This window comes from Sarcophilus harrisii, chromosome 6 (assembly GCF_902635505.1).
Source record: "Sarcophilus harrisii chromosome 6, mSarHar1.11, whole genome shotgun sequence".
Taxonomy (NCBI): Eukaryota; Metazoa; Chordata; class Mammalia; order Dasyuromorphia; family Dasyuridae; genus Sarcophilus; species Sarcophilus harrisii.
The window spans coordinates 155475325-155492768 of record NC_045431.1 but is presented as its reverse complement, the minus strand read 5'-3'; the positions used below and the strand labels follow the sequence as shown (position 1 = coordinate 155492768).

At 34.4% G+C, this 17444-nt stretch overlaps 2 protein-coding genes across 8 annotated transcripts in view; one reads left to right on the top strand and one right to left on the bottom strand.

Moving 5' to 3' along the window:
- Positions 1 to 15339, top strand: part of BMP2K (BMP2 inducible kinase) — a 104776-nt gene extending 89437 nt beyond the window's left edge. For all 4 annotated transcript variants that reach the window (XM_031943845.1, XM_031943844.1, XM_031943846.1 and 1 more), the window contains 2 exons: positions 3722 to 3832; positions 12622 to 15339. In XM_031943845.1, coding sequence (XP_031799705.1) covers positions 3722 to 3832; positions 12622 to 14072 — 1562 coding nt within the window. In that variant the 3' untranslated portion in view covers positions 14073 to 15339. The remainder of the gene's footprint in view (positions 1 to 3721; positions 3833 to 12621) is intronic.
- Positions 9133 to 17444, bottom strand: part of PAQR3 (progestin and adipoQ receptor family member 3) — a 30715-nt gene continuing 22403 nt past the window's right edge. The window contains exons 7-8 of one of the 4 annotated variants that reach the window (XR_004230405.1): positions 16879 to 17088; positions 9133 to 9549 (exon numbers count right to left, since the gene is read on the bottom strand). The gene's annotated coding sequence lies outside the window, so the exon portion shown is untranslated. Of the gene's footprint in view, positions 9550 to 13058; positions 13188 to 16525; positions 17089 to 17444 lie in introns of those variants that run through there. The other 3 variants (XM_031943849.1, XM_023505777.2, XM_003772984.4) reach the window with 3 other exon arrangements.

Genomic DNA, 17444 nt, shown 5'->3' with positions numbered 1-17444 from the left:
ATTTGAATTGGCATTTTGTAATACAGATACAAATACAAAGTTACCTTGATTTTAATTGAAGGTTTCCTTATATTTAGAGAAAATAAAATTCCCAATTCCTTTAAGTTTATTTTTAGAACATTAATTTAGAGTGATGAAGAGAGGCATATAATGGCAAGGAGAAAATAGTTAAATCCTTAGGACCATGAAACTCAGGAAATAAGAAAATATGATTTAATTTACAAAAATTTAACTTTGTATGTCTTAGGAAATATTTAATGCAAAAAGCAAATTATCTTTGTTTTAGATTATGTGATCTATGTATATGTAGTTAGCTGGTAAGCCATTTGCAGTATTGTGAAATAAAACGGTACTACCATTACTTTTTTCAATCCAGTAGAGGAAAAAGAACATAAGTATTGTTTAAAATGAATTTGTTTCTTCCTAAATATGGAGGCCATCACACCTGAAAATAGGTCCCAATAAGAGGACTGACTGTTTCTAACCATGAAATTACAGACCAGTTTTTTTTTTCTAACCATGAAATCACAGACGAGTTATTAACAACTTCACAAGCCTTGCTACCCATTTCAGAGCTGATTAGGACAGAAGGAAATTGACCTGAGAAGAGCAGGCTGTACATTGGCACCCCTGAGTGGGAATGGAGGGAATGGGTAGGATCCTCTTCTCACTGTCTTCTGCTGCTTCTGACACATTGATGAGTTTCTAGGACTGAAATTGACTCACTACAGTCTGATGGAAGAAGGTTTTCAGATTAAGAAATATAACAACTCTTGGATTTATGTTTTTAGATTGTACTATCAATCACCTCTTATAAAATTAGGCACAAAATGAAATTATTTTCCCCTCCCCCCAGGAATTCAGGCAGCATCATGTAATGGAAAAAGTAGTAGACTTAAATCAATAGATTGGTGATTGAATCCTACCACCACTTAGTTATGTTAACTTTGGACTAGTCAGTTAATCTGAGCCCATTTCCTTTTCTGTAAAATGAGTTCAATATTATCTATATCAAAAAGTTGTTAAAATCATTTGAAATAATGTGTTTGTAAATCTGAAAAGGCTTTATAAATGTAAGCTTTTTAAGAAGTTTTAAGGAGTGGAGAGTTGGTAGCCTCTTCTCATTGGCAGCCATGGGCTCATTTTTATGCCAAAGTCCTTCCTTGACTCTCACATTCCTGTTTGGTCTGTCTCTGATGACAGATTTCTCCCCACTCCTGAAATGTCTGATCACCAAAAATGCAGGAAATAGTTTTCAACTTCCCAATAATAATTGCTACCACTTTACCATTTTATACTTTACAAAGTTTGTGGAAAACTTTATGATTATTGTCTCTTTCAGTCCTCATAAAATACTTGCAAAACTGGTGCTGTTGTTATCCCAGGTTAACGGATGAGGAAACTGCAGTTAAGAAAGATTAAGTAACTAGGCTAAAGTTAACATGAGCTTTTTTAAGTGTCTAGGGGTAGGATTCAAACACTAATCTTCTTGACTTCACCTTGCTACTTCAGAGTATAGATGATATAAGATCAATTCAATTATTTGCATTTATTTTATTATTTATTATTTTTGGAGCCAAGTCTTAATTCATATGGTTGACAGAATTTCCTCTACCATCACAAAATACCTACATTTGCATAATCTTACAACTGAGTAATTTAATCTATAATCCATTAACTTTGGTTTTTTAAATATTTTGATCTTTTAACAAATGGCTTCCCTAGTAATCTTATGTATTTTCTGTGTTAAAAACCATTCTTCTGAGAGTCCCAATCTTTAAGTTACCCAAGTCACTAGAAACTTGCTCACATAGCCAGTATGTTAGAGGCAGGATTTGAACTCAGATCTTGTCTACAAGGCTATCTCCATATAAACTGCATCTTGTGTAAATTAAATAAATAAATCTAATATGTTAAATAAAGCAAAAACTTAAACAAAGCCTTATTTTTCATCGTGTAGCAAATCACAGTTATACTGAGCAAAATTACAGGTTATTCTCATATCTTAGTTTACTTTCTGAAACAACTGAAAAAACTGCCCCCTTTTTATTATATTCTATAGCATTGTATAAACAAAAAATGACACACTTAGACCTGGTAAGGGTTGTTTTTTTTTTTTTTTTAAATTGGTGGGAGCAAGGGAAAATTGTGTAACTACTATTCTCTAGCATAATAGTATTCATATTTTTTGACCTAAGGATCCTTTTGCACTCTTAAAATTATTAAGGATCCTAAAGAGTTTTTTAAATGTAAGCTTTATCTATTAATATTATTTAATATTTATTATAAATTAAAAATGATAAAACTTTATTCATTAATATAATTACCCCATTACATATTAACCTATAAGAATAAACCTTTTTCCCAAACAAATAATTAATTAGAAAAATGACATTATTTTTATACTCCTCCCCACTCCTCCCCATTCCCCAACCTGTTGTCCAGTTGATCAGAATACAAATGAATTCTCATGTCTGCTGCTTCATTTGGGCTATTTTATGTGTTGCTTTGATTGAAGCATAAGGAGAAAATCTAGCCTCACATAGACATGTAGTTAGTAAAAGGAGCTCAATAAGCAAATAATGTCTTAGTATTATTATGAAAATACTTTTGAACTTACAGATTCCCTGAAAGTGAGTTGGGAATCCTCAGAGATTTGACAGCCTCACTTAGAGATCAGATATCTGCTGCTTTAGCATATTGAATGTACCTCCGTAGCAATACTTAGGGGACAAATTTAGAAAATATATTAGCCTATATAATTTGTGCAATCCATAAATGGACATTGTACAGTTAGCCCAGGGCTTAAAAGCTAACTTTAATTCCACAGGAGCATTTAAACCCTTTCAGGATTTTGCAGGGATACATGAAGTCTGAAGTAGAACCTGTTACATGGATGTGAAGAGAAGCCGTGATCCCAGGTCTCTGTCTTGTTCACAATATTAAGGAAAAGGGAAGAATGAGCAGCCAATTATTGCACTATAAATTAGCATATGCTGAGTGCTCATGGTATATAGATCATTTTACTAAGTGCCACAAATGATAGAGAGATGCACGAAATACTTGTCCTGAAAGAATGTGAAACATGTACTAGTGAAATGACTTGCTATTGATTGGTGAATTAGTGAATCAAGTCACTTAAGTACAAAATAGTTTAAGATAAAAGCCAGCAAGACCCACCTATTCTATAGGTTCTTATATAATGTGCTTTTCATAAATATGATTCTGGGAGGGAGTTTTAATTTGATGTATTTTAATTTTGATGTATTTCCAAATTTGTGTAATAATGAATTGTCATAATGGAATCCAATGTATTGTGAAAGAAAAGTATCAGGAGACTTTGAATAAATGAAGGCACAAAACAGACTTCTTGTGAGACATGTTGTTTATTAAACACGTCTGACATACAGTAAAATAAATTGCCTTAGGATTGTCCCCGAAACATTTAATAATGAATTTTTATACATTTTAAATTTAAATTTTAAATTAAATTTAAATTTTATACATTTTAAGTTGTTAGAGTTCTAATGTAGAATGTAAGCCCCCTGAGGGATAGGACTAATCAATTTTTATGTCTTTATGCCTTGTGCCTGATATATTGTAATATTAATAAATACTTGTTGATTGATTGTATATACTTAGCACTTATTTGAGAAAAGGACCACCGTTTTTGTTTTTTATTTTATTTTATTTTTTATTCTGTTTCATTTTATTTTTACAGACAGGTTCGAGGAGAGAACATCCTCAAATAAGAATATAGACCCACTTTCTGCTTCACAGAACCACCCTCCAGAAGATCCTTTTGGTTCTGTACCTTTCATTTCTCACCCAGGCAAGTTACAGTTGTAACCACATCACTACCATTTTTAAAAAATAAGTTAATTATTTTAGCTAAAGCAATTTCACATTGAGTCAAATATGTAACTACTGAAAATATATTAGAAAAACATTTCTCAGCTTAACATTTTAATCTTCTTCATGTAACATAGAATACCATGGAGATACTAACTTATTCAATTGTGCCTTTGCTGGGATATCAAATGCTATTTTACTTAACAGAGTCTGTACTTTTTCATTTTTCCTTATTATTGAATTGTGCTGAAAATGAAAAGTAAATATCTGGAAAAACCATCCTTTTGTTTTTAGAGATAGTTATATATACCAAATGAGCCAGATACTTCTCTCTGTGTCACCTTCCAAAGTCCATTCCCCATGTTGAACATAAAAGAAGCCAACTCTTGTTTCTTTCCGGGAGGCTTTTTTAATCCATTTCAGATTACAGAAACATTCAAATTTCACTTATTTTTTTATGTTTAATTTGTATGGTTTTTTTTGTCACCCTCTTGTATATTAAGTGTCATTTGCAATTTTAGTATTTGGGAAGGAGACTTTTTCTTGCATATCATTTATATTCCAAAAATTATAACTTCCTTCTATATTCCTCAGACATAAAAGATGTTTTCCAAATTCTTGTTGAATTAATGTTATTCAATAGGCAATTTTGATGTTAGAGATATAGAATCTCATCTTCTGAAAGCAGTAAATTTACTTTATTGATATTGATAAATTTTTTTTTAACTTTTTAAAGAATATTCTATGATTTCAAGAAACAATGCTATAAAATATGGTTATATTTTTGTATGCTATATCCAAATGAGCATATTCAGACTTCTCAGTGTCTTGAGTTCCTTAAAGGGGAACTGGACTTATTATACTGCTTATAGGGAACTCCTAAGTTTGACACATAGTGTGCAATAAAAGCTAGTTGATGTGATTCTTAAAGTAGCCTGGGAAAATAAAGACTAGTTTTAGAGACTTGAAGAACCAGAGCCTAGGGATTTGGGGAAAATAGTTTATGTAACTTGAAATTATTAAAATTGGAATCTTACATGAGATGTGCTACCTGTACACATGTACAGCAAAAACCCAATTATCTTTTAAAGGATGGGAATCTTATTAAAAGTGAAGCAATATGAGAAGTATATTGGAGAATTTTAACATAAATATTTCTTTGGCTTTCCAGAAATGTGTGTGTGTGTATGTGTATATGTCATTATTGCTTTATCTTGTAAACTGTTTTCTTAGTTCTTCTCACTTCATTCTTCTCCAGCTCCTACCCAGAATTCTTTGAAGTAATTACTCTTGTCATTTTTTTAATGATACAGTAAAATTGTATAACATCCTTGTGTCACATATTCAGTGTTCAGTCATTCTCTACTTGGATAGTTATTTTCTTTTTACCTTTCCCTTTTAACAACAGAAACTATGTTTTTCCTTGCAGCTGTTATTTGCTTAACAGTATTTTTCCTCTTAATCGTCCTTTCCTCTGTTATTTCTTCTCCCCTTGACTTCTCCATTCCCCCTGGTTTCCCTTTTGGGTTTGATGTAATTCTAAACTCTGGGTTCAAAAGAACATGCATTTCTGGTTTCTTCTTAGAATGTTAGCATCATATCATTATGTAGGATCTCCTAATTTTGCTCAAATACTTTCACCTTTCTGGTTTTCTTTCATATTTGCATTTTAAAATTTTTATTTGGCTTTTTTTTTTTTTTTTTTTTTTTTTTTACTAAAAATTCTGGAAAGTTTTCAATTCCATTAAAGTTTCATTTCCCCCAGTAGGATTATTACACTCAGCTTTATAAATTTGTCGCTCTTTTTCTGTTACCTTCCAAATTTCCCCCATAATTTAAATTTTTTTCTTATGCAAGATCATTTCTTCTAGTTGTTCATATAGAAAAAAGTAGATTTTCTGGTTCTATTTAATTGTTAATTGCTGATTTAGGACTTTGTGTCCAGGCCAGGTTCTTCACTCTACTGGGCTTTAGGTTCTGCTTGGTTATGCCTTCACCACTAAAATTATATTTCCTATGTCTTTTACATTCAGAGTGGTGGATTTTTAGAATCATCTCTGGTGTCTGAGATGGGCACCTCAAGTCAGTAAGCTTTTATCGAGTATTTAACTCTACGCTGGGCATTGTGTTAAACCCAGAGAATACAAATATAAGCAAAAAAAAAATAATAGTCTCAATTCTAGAGCTCATATTCTAATGTGGGAAGATAATATTAAAGGAAGTGAGGGAGAGGGAGGAAGGTAATCATTGGGGAGGCTTGATGGAGAAGCCTATATTGAAGCTTGATGACAAATGAAGAGAGATAGCCTGGGCACTCTCTGTAAAAGAGGTTCTAGAAGGAGTCTTGGAAGCTCCAAGATACTTGTGAATTCTAGATCTTGAAGAAATTTTCTAAAATGAAGAGGTTTTTGGAGCATTGTGAAGATCTGGAGTACAGCCTCTTCTGGGGTGGCCCCAGCTGGGCTTCATTTCTTCCCTCCCTCAAAGTGTCTGGGCTATGCTAGTCTGAAGCTAAGACATCATGGGAGCTGGCATTCCCCTCATCTCACACAACTCAGATGTCTTCCTTCACTATCTCCTCCATTGTTGCATCTTGTACAAGATGTGGCTCTGCTTCTTGCCAATCGACTTCTGTGCATACAACCTTGAGCCCATTCTGTCCTATCTTCTAAAAATTGCCTTCTAGTATTCACTTGCAATTGCTCCCTATTTGTCTCTTCTCTGCAGCCTACAAATAGTTCATAGCTCCTTCATTCTTAGGGGACAGTGTGATTGAACCCTCAGTAATATTAGCTTATATCCCTTCCCCGCTTTCTTTCATGGTTAAACTCTGAGAAGTCTGTCTTTATTTGATTCCTCCACTGTAGTTCGTTTTCTCTTCTCTTCTCGGGTTTTCTTCTAAACCCAGTCTGACTTCTGACTTCATCATTGAAATGTCTCTCAAATTGCCAAAGAGCTTCTAACTAATCAGATTTAATGATCAACTATTTCTCCATCTCTAATCCTGACTTTCCTGCAATTTTTGATGCTGTTGATCACCTACTTCTCCCTCTCTAGATTTTCATAATTACTTAAGGTCTATACTTACTGATCTCTACTTTGTGATATCAGTTTCTATAGGTTCAATTTTCATTTTTTTAAACAAACGATTCTCATTTATCTAGGCCTGATCCCTAGTCTTGTATTACCAACTGCCCAATGGATACCTCAAACTCAATATGTCCAAAACAGTATTTGTTGCCTTCTCCCCAAACCTTTTATGAATTTCTCTATTAGTTCCAAGGGCACCCACTCCCATTCTCTCAGCAACTCAGCCTTGAATCTCAGTATTACTCTTTTTGAAAAAAAAAATACTTTTTGACATTCATTTTTATAAGATTTTGATTTTCATATTTTTTCTCCATTCTTTTCCCTCCTCCCCAAGATAGCAGTCAGTTTGATATAGGTTATACATGTACAATCATAATAAACATTTCCATATTAGTCATGTTATGAAAGAACGATGAGAACAAAAGGGAAAAATAATGAGAAAAAAAAGAACAAAAAAGTGAAAACAGTATCTTTCGATTTGCATAGTTTTTTCTCTGGATGTGGATAGCATTTTCCAACATGAGTCTTTTATAAATGTATTATATCATTTTATTGTTGAAGTGAGAAAAATCTATCAAAGTTGAACATCTGCACAGTGTAGCTGTTATTGTATACGGTGTTCTCCTGGTTCTGCTCACTTCACTCAGCATTAGTTCATGTAAGTCTATATAGGCTGAAGTCCACCTGCTCATCATTTCTTGTAGAACAATATTCTGTTACATTCATATGCCACAATAAGTTCAGCCATTCCCTAATTGATGGGCTTTCCAGTTTTTTGCCATCACAAAGAGAGCTGCTGTAGACATATTTGTACATGTCTGTCATTCTTGACTCCTCACTTTGATTCATCCAGTCTTTTGCCAAGTCTTGTCATATCTACCTTCACAACATCTCTTGTATATATCTCTTTTTCTCTACTCAAAGCCACCATCCTGATGGAGGCCCAGACCCTCATTTCATACCTCTATTACTATTATAGCTTTTTGATTGGTCTCTCTTTCTCGAGGCCATCAGGTGAAGCAGTGAATGGAGAACACTAGGCCTGAAGTCAAGAAGACTAGAGTTCACACCCAGCATCCAACAATTACTGACTTTGGGCAAATCTCTTAATCTCTGTTTGCCTCAGTTTCCTCAAGTGTAAAATGGAGATGATAATAGCACCTACCTCACAAGTTGTTGTAAAGATCAGATGAGATATGTCAAATTCTTACTACAGTACCTGGTACTCTGTGCACTTAAAAAAATGCTTATTCTCTTCCACCTTTATTTGCTAAAGTGATCTTAGAGCAGTTTGACTATATCACCTCCTTCTTCAGTAAACTCTAGTGGTTCCTGGTTACCTCCAAGATTAAATATTAAAATCCTCTGGCTTTTATAAAGCTCTTCACAACCTCTTTTCATAACCTTAAATTGCCTTTCCAATTTCCTTACATGTTGCTAACATCCTTGACTATCTTGATGTTCCTCACACTCTTCATATCTGAAATGCTCTCCTTCCTCATTTCTACCTCTTGGCTTCCTTCAAGATTGAGTTGAAATTATGCTTCTTCTAGAGACCTTTTCCATTCTTCTCATTTTCCTCATTATCTCCCATTTATGCTATATGTGCCTTATGTACACATTTGTTTATATGGTTTACCCCATCTGTATCTAGAGGACATAGCATATAGTAAGCTCTTAAGAAACATTTTTTTTTGGCTGACATATATATATATATATATATATATATATATATATATATATGTCAATATAATAATTTTCAACATTGAGTTGGAACAAGTGATTTTCCTATTTTTGCCTTATATCTTTATCCTCTGAAAAATATAACTGGGAATCTAGAATTAAATAAAAATGCTTCTGGGCACCTAAGATTATTTTAACACAAAGTCAAATTATTTAAGACTAATAGACTTTTAATTATCTTTTTTTTTTTCCCTAGCTCACAATATATTAATGGCATGAGAAGCAGGGCAGACCATAGAGAAAAGTAGTGAACAAAATTAAAAAGAAACAAAACTCCAATGTGATTCTGTTCCCTTTTCTATATCCAGTGAAGTGCTAAGCCTTTTTCTTCATTCTAAAATCAATTAATGGTTATATGATACCTGCCTTCTTTATCTTTTAAATTTAAAACTTTTGGGTTTTTTTAATCTTTTGGTTTTTAACATCATAATTTTCTAGTATTAATCCCTGATCTCTATATTGAGTCCTTCCTTATTACAAAGCAAAAAAACTCAGCAGAATCCAGTTGACAAAGTATTAACCCTTCATTTGGCAGCACTGCATCATTGTGTGCTTATGAGCTTGTCAAACAATGAAGCGTAGGTAGGTTTCATCTTTGCTCCAAGACCAGCATTACCCTTTGGAGTTAATCTGAGCGCAGAATTTTATTGTTTTCGATTGTGATTTTGATGACATTGTTTTACATATATGATCATTACTTTAGTTGTTGTACAGGCTCTCCTTTCTTTGGTCTACATTATTTTAAGTCTTGATGCATTTTCTTGAATTCTTCGTATTTGCTGCTGCTTCTGGAGCAGTACCATTCCATCATGGTCATCTACCCATTTCTCAGTTTTCTTCCAGTTGATGGACTCCTTCTGTTTCCTATTTTCATAAAAAATGCAGCTGTGAGTTTTTTGAACAGGGTGGGAAAGTAGAAAAATCACTGATTTGGGAGTTGTAAGGACCTGGGTTCAATTTAGCAGTGTTTTGGCACTTAATACATGCTTGTTGACTGACTGCCTTCTGAAGTGACCTTCTCTGGGGTGTTATTTGGCTTCCCTGGCCCTCAGTTCCTTTTTCTGCAGATGAGGAGGTGGAATACATGCCTTCTAAGATTCCATCTACCTTGAAATGCATGACTCAGATGAATTTCTCTACTTTTGTCACTTTGGTTGTGCCTATGAACCCTTCTCAGAGTATCTTTTAAAAGCATTAAAAAATCCTTTCGCCAAAAACTAAAACAAAAAACTTCACCTAGGATTACAAAGGGAGCCAATTCTGTTTAAATAAGAAGTGTTTTTTTTTTTTTTTTTTGGGGGGGGGGCACATTCATATGAAGTCAGTCCACATTTTAAGAAGCCCTAATCTGAAAGAAGGATTAAGTACCATGAATGCAGGGAATATTGACATTCAACAGCACAATGGGTTTGGAGTTAGAAAACTCTGTATTCATATTTCAACCCCTGAATTTGTGAATATGGGGGTTTATCCTCCTATCTCTGAGCCTCAGATAACTTTTCTTTTAAGTGGAGGTAATATACAAACATAATAGTGAATGAAGTTAGGAGGAAAAAAGTGAGTTACTGATTGGAGTTATTTGGGAAGGGGGGTTTACTTAAATTGGTGAAATATCAGGTCCAATCCCTTTCCTATTAATAATTCAGATAAAAGTATATATGGCATGCATAATGCTGATAGTACAAAGCTGGGAAGAATAGCTAACATGTTAAAATGACAAATTAGGTTCCATAAACATTAGGCTGAATCTAATAAGATTAAATATCAGAATAAATGTACTGTCTAGTACTTTGTAAAACAAATCAACTTAACAAGGAAAAGATACAGAAGGTATGTCCAGACAGCAGTTATTAATGATTTCAGGGGTCTTTTTAACAGTAAGATCAATATAAGTCAAAGTGTGAAATAATCAAATAAACTTTTGGAATTTTAGTTTGCATTAAGAGAGAAATCTTACTTGGGCAAGAGAGGTGCAAGACTCCCTCTGCTGTGTCCTAATTCAGACCACATCTAGAATATTGTTATGGTTGGAGCACCATATTTTTAAGAAGGACATGAACAAGCTAGATAGTAAGGACTTTGAAATCACATTATGAAGACAGATTGAAGGAAGTTGAAGTATTCAGCTTAGAGTATTCAGGAAGATTAAGGGAGGATGTGATCACTCTTCAGGTTTTTGAAGTATCACATGAAAGAAGTAGATTAGACTTGTTCTTCCTGGCTTTAGTGGCAGAACCAAAAGCATTTGTATGTGTTGCACAGACAGCAGTTTAGCCTTAGGTTGGGAATCTTGGGAATCAGCAGTATTTGATAAGGAGATGAGCTAGCAGTTCCAAAGCAGCATTTGGCTTCCTAGGTAACGTTTACTGTGTGTGTGTGTGTGTGTGTGTGTGTGTAAAAGAATGAAATGGCATTCTAAAAAGAAAATATCTAAACTTAAAAATGACAACATACCTGGTATAAATTTTTATACCTATGGGTGATTTTGTATACACACAGCATTTATATACTTGGAAAATCTGTGATTTAATAAACACATAAAATTCATTTTATTCTTTTTAAATTCTTGTATGACATATTTGATAATTAACTAGGACACTCCAATCTGAACATCATTGTAGTCATTTGATTATCTACTAATAAAAATCAACAAAACAGGGATAGCTAGTTGGCCCAGTAATTGCAGCACTGGATCTGAAGTTAGGACAATCAAAGTTGAAATATGACCTCATACACCTCCTAACTGTGTGACTTGGGCAAAAACACTTAATTCCTGTTTGCTTCATTTTCTTCATCTATCAAATGAGGATAATAAAAAGCATTTACCTCCCAGGTTAGTTGTGAGGATCAATGAAAAATACTTATAAAGTATTATAAAGTGTGTGTGTGTGTGTGTGTGTGTGTGTACACACACATATATATGTAGTATTATAAAGCATTATATATATATATATAGTAGTGTATTGTAAAGTACTTAGCACAGTGTATTATAGCTATATAAATATTAGCTAGTTAGTAGTAGTAGTAATGGTAGTGGTTCTGGTGCATACTTCCAGCATGATCTTAAGAACAAGTATTTGCATTTTGTATCACTGCATTAAGATTTAAAATTTAGCTATTGATGGCTTAACACAAATGCACCACATCCCTTTTGAATTATTTTTAAGAAACTAGCTGGACTTTAAATAATTTAAGTTTTAACAAAAAAAAAAATGGCATTTAGTTAAATAAAGAATGGAACTTTTACTCTATTTTGTAAATGCCCAGCTGAAACATACTTTTTTTTTTAAAGTTTAAGGATTTAGTATGATGTGTATCTAAGAGCTCTTTTATGTCTACTTTGTGTTTGTATGCATGTTTACATAGAGAGAGAATGTGTATGTAGTTCATGGATAGTAAGATCAGTTGCTGAGCACTTTACTATTTGTGAGGCAAAGGTTAGGTTGGATTATTATGTAATCTAGAATTTTCTGTATTTTGTGACACCTTTAGTCCTAGCCAGTTGTCTAGAAATATTTACTTTGGCTTATAAAACGAAAAAACTAATTTTATAGTGGCAGTGCAGTCAGTACAAGGGAGAAAAAGATTCTATCATTATATCTTCTTAGTGGTGAAAGTTGTACTTTTTTTTGCACGAGACAAAATACATTTGAAATATACCTATACACTTATTCAGTGTTTATAAAATGTAGATACATATTTAGTAGACTGTCGACATAATTACATGCTAATAATCCCATTACTTAAATTGTGTAGAATCATTGTGAATCTAATGACAAAACTCAATAAGTAAGAAATCTTCTCCCCCCCAAAAATGACTGGCATGAAAAATTTTCAAATGCTTGTTCCATAGCAAATTTTACACTGTTGGTGCTTAATGTGAACATCTTTAATGCATTTGAAATGCTTTATTAATTTTTTTTTTTGGACCTGCAGGTTCTCCTGAAAAGAAGGTTGAATATTCATCTAGCAGTCAAGAAAACAGCATAGGGAGCTCCATTAAAGATCTAAAAACAAACCAGATATCTAATGGAGACCAGGATGGAAGAAAAATTGAAGATGCATCTTCAGTAAGGGGGCATATGCAGAAGAGGAGTGATGAATCTGAAAGTGATTTTGAGTCAGATCCTCCATCTCCTAAGAGCAGTGAAGATGAAGAACATGAAGATGAAGATGTTCTTCAAGGAGAACAAGGGGATTTCAATGATGATGACACTGAACCGGAGAATTTGGGTCATAGACCTCTTCTTATGGATTCTGAAGATGAGGAGGAAGAAGAAAAACATAGCTCTGATTCAGATTGTGATCATACCAAAGCAAAATATGCTGATGGGAGCTCTCTCAGTAGGTACAGAGGCCAAGCTGGAAGCAGTCAGGCCAGAGCTCCTGGGATGCCACTTTCCAGTCCAATCCAGTACCCTTCTGCTGGAGGAAGAGTCACTCCCAGACAGGAATTTGATGTGTTTGGCTCAGTCCCTTTCTTTGCGCTTCATACTCAGCAGCTACAGCACAAAGAAACAAATGAGAAAAATGTGTCTACCCCAACTGTTTTTCATAATGTGGCAGCAGAGCAGGATGACTTTGATGTATTCACAAAGGCACCCTTTAGCAAGAAGGTGCCAGCGCAGGATTGCCCTGGGGCAAGGTCTGAGGCACAGACTCTTCCCACATGCCCCAGAAGTTTAGACATATTTGGCTGTACTCCCTTTCAGCCCCTGCCCACATCCACACATGAAAGTGAAAACAAAGAGGATCTTTTTGGCCTCGTGCCCTTTGAGGAGATAGCTGAGTGTCAGCAGCAGCAAAAAGTGAAACAGCGAAGCCTGCAGAAGCTCTCCTCCCGCCAAAGGCGCATAAAGCAGGAGGTATCAAAAAGTAATGGGAAACGACATCATGGTACTCCCACTAGCACCAAGAAAACTTCCAAGCCCACTTATCGGACGCCAGAGAGGGCTCGCAGGCACAAGAAAGTAGGTCGGCGAGATTCTCAGAGTAGTAATGAATTTTTAACTATATCAGACTCCAAGGAAAACATCAGTGTGGCATTGACTGACAGTAAAGACAGAGGGAATGCCATGCAAGCTGAAGAGAACCTGTTGGATCCTTTTGGTGCCAAACCCTTCCATCCTCCAGATCTGATACGGCACCCCTCCCATCAAGGCTTGAGTGATAACCGTGGGGACCACAGTATAGCATTGCCTGGGAGACCGAGGCAGAGTTCATTACATGGGTCATTTCATAGTGTAGAGGGATTGAAAATGGACGATTTTGGTGCCGTACCCTTCACAGAACTTGTGATACAAAGTGTCACACCCCAGCAGTCCCCGCAGTCCCAACAAGGAGAATTAGATCCATTTGGTGCTGCTCCATTTCCTTCTAAGCAGTAGATACTTCTAACAAACTTTTTTCATTGACTCCAGTTTTTAAAAAGTGAAGTCTGTTTTATGAATTTTCAAGAAGATAATTTGTATAGCTCTTTGTACCACTCATTACTGCAGGTCATTTAGATTAAAAATTATTTGATTTTGTATAAACCAAATCGAAGAGGAAGCATTTCAACAGGGTAGTAACTTGGGGCCCTCTAAATATGGGGGTTTCTTCTGAAGAGGAGAAAGGGTAGCAGATATGAGCCCTAACAATCATTTTAGCTGCTAACTTTCTGGCACAGAAATAAAGGTTATTTCACTAAAACAGTGATTAGAGCCTTTGAAGATATTAACTTCTGCACTTTGTGCTGCCTTTCCACTCCTGGGCCAATAAAGGAAGATGGATAAAAGGTCTAACATTTTATATGTATAACAAAGTGATGCTTCTTGGATGCACAGCTCTGGCTCAGTCAGAATCCAGCATTAGGAGTTAGATGTACACCCAAGTTGAGTCAACTCAAATTACATCCCTAAATGATTAGAAATCTATAGGTCTTTATGTAGAACTCATTGGCTTCAGAACTTGTACATGCAGAGCCAGAGGTGACTGACTTGTGCCTGACATCTTTTATTCTTTACAGTAAGTGCCATTAATATATTTAAAAACTACACAAATGCCTAAAATGGAAACTAAAGATAAGGAGAATCCTTTGTTTTGAAGAAAATGAAAAGCATGAATGTAGGAAAACTTAGCAGGGAAAACCGCTAGCATAATCAGCACTTTTGAAAATGTATCCATTAATTATGAAGGGCTGATTTATCCAGTGCTTCAGTAATGCCCCCATAATAGAGCAAAACATTGAGTGAGGACAAATAAAAGAGAATTATGCAGGTTATAAATAATTAGGGAGTATAGGTAAAAAAAAAAAAAAAATTCATTTCATGAGTGATTTTACTGCAGAAATTATATATAAATCATGTTGCATTTAATATTTTGTTTACTATCATGTGTTGCTCATATGAAAATTACTTTATTTTTGGAGGGTAAAGTAGTATTTGCCAAGTGCACTGAAGTGAAGTACATGTGATACCAGTTAACAAAAAGGTACAGCAGAATACAAAGTACAGGTAATTCCCATAAGTCTGGTCCTGTTCAATCAGGCAATTTCATAGCATACCACAAAGCCTTACAGGCAGGACCCTATACCTGCAACAAGTACCTCCACATTAAAGTACCTCTTTTCCAAGAGATGCACACAGTTGTACAAAAAAAAAAAAAAAAAAAAAATGCAAAAGCATTAGGCACTGAGAGTTTAATTTGTGTCAACCCACTTTATGATGAGATCTTAGTTACCAAATTACTTTTCTCAGTACTGCAAATCCTGCTTGGAAACTTGAAATGTTCACAGAAATTTTCATCATGTCTGTAAGGTAGAAATTACAAATGTGAATGACTGAACATCTCTGTGAAAGTATGTATATGTATCGCCAATGTTCTCACTACTCCTCCATTGTCATAGTGGATGAAAACAATTTAAGACTATTTAAATGGCTCTTTCCTGAATTTAGCTTGGATTGACATATCTTGAAAATTTCTAGAAATTTCTATTAATTCAAAAAGGGGAAAAAAAAAATCAGTTTGAATTCTTGATTGTTTTGCATTTAAAATTCAGCTCTTTTGGAACCCTTTTAATGCATTTTTGTTAGTAATTAGTCTTCTTGGCAGTAGAACCCCATTGGGATGTCCTATATGCAAATTTTCCTGGGAAGACATGAACTAACTTTGGAAAGAAGCCAAATGTATATATAATTTAATTACATACCTATCTCCTTATTCCTTCTTTTTTTTCTGTTTTCTAGAAAATGCTGAATCATTAAAAGCTGTGCTAAGGTCAATATACAGAATTATTTATAGGGTGGCCAGAGGCTAATATTCAACTTAGTACTTATACTTGGAACTGAACATGATTTCTTTGTTATTAGATTTTTATCATTTGTTTCTTCTTTGTGCCAAAGGCAAATATGTTTGCACCTATTTTTTTTTTTTTAATTCTCAGGTTGATTAGAATAATTAACTCAACTTCAAGTGGATGTCAGTTAAAAAGAAAATATACTGAAATTGTTTAAAAGTGAAAATAATTGGATTGAACAAATATTAAATACCCACTAAGGCATTATGCTAGGCACTGGAATACAAAGTTAAGACACAATTTGCAAGGGGTTTACAGTCAAATGGGGGAAACTATGTACCCTACTAATTGAGATGAGAGTGGGTGAGAGGTGCAGTAATTAATTATGCCACCTGGCAAATTCATGAGTTATTCATGAGATGAACAGAAAATGCCAGGCCAGATACACACACACACACACACATATATATATATAGGTACAACACCTTATATATATAGCTACACATTAGTCAAGATGTATATCATCCCAGCTTTGATAACAGCTTTGGTTTTTTGGTTGCTGGCTATATGCCAGAATTTAAGTTACTAACTTTTGAGGAGAGGCAGTGATGTGTGTGTCTTTAATAATACTACATGAACAATACATAGAGAGCAAATCTTGTAATCATCTCAGATTTTTAGGTCCTGTTTATTTGCTTGCCTTTCTGAATGGAAACACTAGGTAATATAAATAGGTAACGAGGACCTCTTACTCTTAGGTTTGCCATGTTGTGTGATAACTATGTTGAAAGATATTGTACACAGCACATTAAACATTTTTTGGCACACATATTCAATGTAGTGTGACCCAAGTGAGAGCTTTCTCTTTTTTAAGGTTGTCCTAAAGAGAACCTGGCTTACCAGTCAGGTCAACTTACCTTCAGAGACCTGGCAAGTTCCCTTGATGTTGAGCCATTAACCATTTTCCAAGGACAGATTGGCCACTGTTTTCTCTCTTCTTATTCCTGCTACTCTGTCCCTCAGAAAAGGGCCTAAGTGCAGATTATCCCACTAGGAACAGTTCCACAAATAATGTGTAAGGTAGTTGCTTCAAGCAATTCTCTTTATCAATTCAAGGAGCTTCCACACTGATAAAATCACAGATTCTTGAGTTAGTTCGGCCTTGGTTAAAGCAAGAAACTTAAGAAAAGTTATTTTTTCTTTAGTCTTTTTTCTTTGCCCTCTTGTACCCCTTTAACAATTAAGAAAATAATCTTAACTCCACATTCTAGTGCATTTTAGCAATATTGAGGGATACAAAATGCTGTCTCTCTTAAACTGACAAAATTCACTAGTCAAGAGTTCTTTAATAGCTTTAATGAAAGGTGTTTGTTACATTATTTTTTTTAAAAAACTGACTCATTTACCTAGATGGCTGTACTTCAATGTTTCTATCATATTCACTATAAAAGCAGCCTAGCATACTGAATAGAAAACCTGTCTT